This window comes from Octodon degus, unplaced genomic scaffold, assembly GCF_000260255.1.
Source record: "Octodon degus isolate 3935 unplaced genomic scaffold, OctDeg1.0 scaffold00092, whole genome shotgun sequence".
Lineage (NCBI taxonomy): Eukaryota > Metazoa > Chordata > Mammalia > Rodentia > Octodontidae > Octodon > Octodon degus.
The window spans coordinates 2557573-2562982 of NW_004524668.1; the positions used below are offsets into that span (position 1 = coordinate 2557573).

At 48.2% G+C, this 5410-nt stretch overlaps 1 protein-coding gene across 1 annotated transcript in view; it reads left to right on the forward strand.

Moving 5' to 3' along the window:
• Tcea3 (transcription elongation factor A3) overlaps positions 1-5410 on the forward strand; it is a 38180-nt gene that overhangs the window by 5902 nt on the left and 26868 nt on the right. The window contains exons 2-4 of the mRNA XM_023722446.1: positions 1600-1662; positions 2376-2481; positions 2961-3114. Coding sequence (XP_023578214.1) covers positions 1600-1662; positions 2376-2481; positions 2961-3114 — 323 coding nt within the window. The remainder of the gene's footprint in view (positions 1-1599; positions 1663-2375; positions 2482-2960; positions 3115-5410) is intronic.

Consider the following 5410-nt stretch of genomic DNA (forward strand, 5'->3'; position numbering starts at 1 on the left):
AAAAAAAGGGCAGGCTGAGCCAGCCAAAAAAAAAAAAATCCTTCTCTATCTAAGAGGAACAAAAAGCGTTCATCCATGCAAAGACTTGACCACAAATGTCCCTGGTTTTAGGAGCCTCATGCTGGAAACCACTTTAAAAGTCCCATCCATGGGGCCAAGGAGATGGCTCAGTAGGATAAGCGCTTGACTGGCAAATGCAAGGATCTGAGTTCAATCCCTGGTTCCGCCACCAAAAAAAAAAAAAGTCCCATCCATAGATGATACAGAAATAAATTATAGGGAACATGCACAATGGAGACTAGCTTGATGCAAAGGAGCTACTGACCTCTGCGGCCACATGGATACGTCTCAGAATAATTAAGCCAGTGAAAGCAATCAGCAAAACAGTGTTTGTACTGTACTTTTTATATACAATTCTTTAAAAAATGCACGGTTGCTTAGAGCAACAGAAAGAGTGGTGGGTTCAGGGGGTTGGAGGTAGTGGGAGGGGCAGAGTACAAAGGGGTCCCGGCGAGATGATATCTGGGTTCTTATCTTGATTGTGGTGATGGTTTCGTGGATATATATATAGTCAAACCACATAGTGCAGGACCTGCGAGATAGCTCAGTGGATTAAGTGCCTGCTTAGGCAAGCACAGGGACCTGGGTTCAATCCCCAGCACCTCACGCTGCAGCAGCCATGTATCTGGGCGCTCTGAGCCGGCCATGGAGACCGAGTGTGGTGGTGTACGTCTGTAATCCCAGTGCTGGTGAGGCTGCAAACAGGAGGATCCCTATGAGTCTGAGCTGCGTAGTGACACCCTGTGCCAAATACATAAAAATAAATAAATAAGTGAATAAAAACCCACACTGTGCAATATGTACAGTTTATTGTATATCCATTATGCCTCAATAAAGCTACTTAGCCCTTTAGCAGTTTAACCCACAGTCACCTGGGCGATGCATTTGTTTACATATTATCCTGAGAATCACCTGGGCAGGTGTCATTTCAACTAGTCAATTCTTGTATTGAATACATTTAATAAAATTGTCATTTTTATATCTTATATTATCTTATAAAACTAGTGAAAAAATATGACCCAATTTTTGATCAGCCTGTATTTAAATAATTAGACTGGGAAATGGTTGAAAAGCTCACAGTACCCAGGCATAGAGAGCTATAGTCCCAGCTACTCAAGTGGCTGAAGCAGGAGAATGGCTTGAGTTGACAAACTGGAGGGCAGCCCAGACAATGGCACGAGATCTGTCTCCCAAATGCCCACAGTGCTCGCCCTCAGGTGGGGCGGGGGGAAGGAAGGCTGCAGACACACAGACAGCAATAGCAAGGGAGGAAGCAGGTCATGTGGGAGGCAGTGGCTGGCAGAGGGTGCCTGGAGTAGGCAGGATGGACGCAAAGGCAGGCAGCAGGGCGTGGGATCAGGGCTGGGCCCTGGCTCAGCTGAGTGATGGGGGGGACACGAAGTTAGAGAGCTGATCTGGGCCAGAACTTTTCCTTAGCTCTCCTCCTTCCTGCCCCATGTCTGTTCTTTGTCCATAAGTCCATCCGTATCTTCTACCCCCTCCTCCAAGCCCACAGTTCTCACCTGTGACCTCCCACAGGAAGGAGCCCTGGAGCTTCTGAAGAAGCTGAACAGCTGTCCAATGTCCATCCAGCTGCTGCAGGTATGGGGGGCTCCTGAGGCAGCATCCCTAGGGAGAGCTAAAGACCCTGGGGGGCTATCCAGCCAGAGTGGCACTTGGGAGGAATTTCCCAGGGGAGTCTTGCGAAGGGAGGGGCGTCTCGTGGTATTGATGTGGAGGGCGAGGTGTCCTGTAGGATCAGGGTACTTGTTTCTGGGCTTGGGGAGCCCTTGGGCCTGAGCAAAGGCCAATTTACTTGCCTTGCCCAGTTCCCAAGGCAGGAATCAAGAGTTCCATGGCCCAGGGAGAAGGAAGTCTCCCCACGTTGAGATCCTCCCCGATTGTCCTCACAGCCCCCTAACTTCAGAGACAGGCCTGGCTCTGAAAGATGAGCACAGGCCCAAGCCATAGAAGCACAAGTTGCCCTAAGGAGAGACTTGAGTTCTGAGTACTGGGAAGGGGGAGGTCCTGTTGGTGCCAGCACCCCATCTGCAACCCCGCTGCTTTTCACCTGAAGAGTTACCTGTTACTATAGTGCTGAGCCATGGGCCTTGGGCTTTCTGCAGGGAGGCAGAGCACAGCCTCAGTGATAGGAAAGCTACAGGCTTGGGGTTGTTCTTCAGCCATGGGTCAGGGAAGGACTCTGGACATGGGCTGCGGGGAGGTGGTGGCCAAGCTGAGCCCGCTCCTGCCAATTAGGGCGGCCAGTCCTGTGTGCCGATTCCCAGGCCAGCCCTTATCCTACTTCTTCACAGAGAACCAGGATTGGGGTTGCTGTTAATGGTGTTCGTAAGCACTGCTCAGACAAGGAAGTGGTGGCCTTGGCTAAAGTCCTCATCAAGAACTGGAAACGGCTACTGGGTGAGACTTGAGACACGTTTTTCTTCCCCCCTAGCATCTGGAAGGGGGCACTGCCTGGCTCATGGCAAGCAGTCAATGTTAAGTAACTTAATAAATGACCGGTGGCCTCTGGCCAGGGTGTTAGCTAGTGAAGACTGCCAGTACTGTGTGCACAAGTGTGATGTGCGTAAACAGACGAGCTCACTGTACATGTACCGGTTGACATTGCTATGTGTGCTCGTGTGTTTGTATGTATGCTGCATGTCTAAATGGGTATACATGTATGGCTCTGTATGTTGGTGTGTGCTAGTGTATTTATGTCCCTGTGAGCATGTGTACTTGCACACACAGGCGTGTGTGTGTGTGTGTGTGTGTGTGTGTGTGTGTGTATTGGGGTATATGCAGCTGTCCACACCCTTTGGTCCCTCCTCTCCAGAGACATGCAGGGTTCTTCTCAGGAGGAGCTGAGTTGAGAGACAGTGTTGCTTTTTTGTGTTCAGAATCCCCAGGATCTTCCAAAAGACAGGAAAGAGAAAAATCAAAGAAAAAGAAAAAGAAAAAGAAGAAGGAGAGAGGGCTTGACTGTTCAGATTGGAAGCCAGAAGCAGCCTTTTCTCCACCCAGGAAGAAACGAGAGGAAGAACCCAAGAACAGGTACTTTTTCTGGGATGGAGTGATGGGGACTGACACTTGTCACAGCCACTGTAGGCAGCTTTGTGGCTGTCATTTCAAGAGACCTCACAGTGCCGGGAGGCAGAGGTTCCAGGTCCTGCAGGCTCCCTCTGAGGGCCTTGGCTCAGCCGGACAACCATGCGAAACCGTATGTGACACCAGATAGAAAGATACAGGGCCACAGCATGGCAGCCTCAGGCCTTGCCAATCCTCAGCAGGTCTCACAGAAAGCCACAGCCAGCCAGGACTGTCGTCTGGGTCACTCAGGCGACAGTCCAGAGGCAGGGAAAACAGACCATACTGAGAGGGAGCCCCAGGTGAGAAGCCCCAGGTCTCACACATGGTGACCGTCCCAGAGAGAAAGTTTCTAGGATCCAGTGAGGGCAATATCCGGCTGGCAAGATCTTCTAACCCGAGGGTGGCTGAAAGCTGTGGTTTTCCACTAATTGTTCGTAGTTCCTTCACACCTTCCCGGCTGAGTCACTGTGCTGTAGTGTAGTTGCCTGGTAACGCAGCCAGCACTCCACATATATTATGAGGCCGGGAATTTATTTGTTCATCAAGAACAGGTGTTCGGTTAATTCTTTACTCAACGTTCCTCTTTAGCCAGGGGGAAGCTGAAAGTCAGAGGAGCAAGGACTTTCCTAAGGTCCAGAGCTATGAAGTGAGTGGATCACACATCTTTGTTGGGCCTCCACCCCCTTGCAGAGTTAGAGGACAGTTGTTTATCTCAACTCTATCCTTGTCCTTCCTTCCCTATTGTAGCCAGGGAGTCCCCCAGAGTCACCTTGGGTAGGGCTCCAATGTCACATCCATCTTGCTACATTAAAGCTTTAATAGGTGTGGATGTAAGTGAGGAAGAAGAATTACTTGAGACCAGGAGTTTGGGGCTAAACTGGACAGCATAGCGAGATGTCTCAAAAAAAAAAAAAAAAAAAAAAAAAGCTGGTAAGTCTTACCTGTTCTCTGTGTGACCAGGTTACTTCATTTCTTGTGAGTTTGCGTTTGTGCATTGTCACAGTTACTTTTGAATCAGTATCGCTACTGATTCAAAATATGAGATGCCCAGTGTTAAAGAAGGAAAGGTTGGGGCCGGGAGATGGCTCAGTAGAATAAGTGCTTCTCTGGCAAGCGCAAGGGCCTGAGTTCAATCCCCGGTTCCGCCAAAAAAAAAAAAAGAAGGAAAGGTTTATTTAGTTCTGTGTGTAGCGGTTTCAGTTTATAATCAGCCGGCTTACTTCAAGGCAGGGTCGTATCACAGAAGAACCGGTTTTTGAGGAGCAGAACGTAGCAAAGCAACACGGGAGGGCCACAGGTCTTTCTGTCCCTTAAATCTTACCCAGGCTGCTTAGGGTGGTAGCACTCACACCCTTTAATCCTAGCGCCCCTGATCCTGTCGGGGCACCATGAGTCAATCCCAGTATATCACACACTCTAGATCCAGCAACCTTTGAAAAAGCCCTGTCTGTGACTGCGTGAGTCTTTAGGGGACATCTAGACACAACAGGGGTGGTACTTGACAGCACCTAACTAAACACACTTACTATACAAGATACTTTGACATTTTCAGTATATCTGTCCTTTGACCCAGGGTATCTACTGTGAGAAAATGATTTAAAGAAATTAATCAGGTGGAAGCAGAAAGGTTGTGGTCGGTGTGAAGCTTTTTTTCTGCTGGTGTTTCTGAAATATCTTAGAAATCTGAGTGTTTGTTTGTGTGTTTTCAAATGCAGGGGCTCAAACCTTGGACCTTGCATTAGCTAAACAGCTGCTCAACCCCTATGAATCTTCTTAAAATATTCATCATAATTATATAAAATGACTGTTTGTGGCCAACACTTTAGGAAATGAAGTTGTGAGAAGTTATCGTCATCAAGGAGGGACATATGTCCCAACCTTCTACTACCATTTGTTTTGTACCAGGAATCAAACTCAGGACCATGTGCTTGCCAGGCAAGCGTTTGTCCCACTGCTATCTCCTCAGCCCTCCCATTTGTTACTGTAAAAGAAATAGCTGGGGTGGCAGAGCGTTGTCCCACAATGAGAACTACAGCCAGCCCTCCAATTCTTGGGCTCCACACCCATGAGCGATATCCATGAATTCAACCAAGTGCAGAGCAAAAGAGTTTGGGAAAAATCTCTACTGAACACACACATTTTTCTTGTCATTACATTCTAAACAATATGGTATATCATGTATTTGCATAGCAGTTACATTATGTTTTATAACTAATCTGGAGATTATTTTTAGAGTCTCTAGGATCAGGGAGATAGCTCA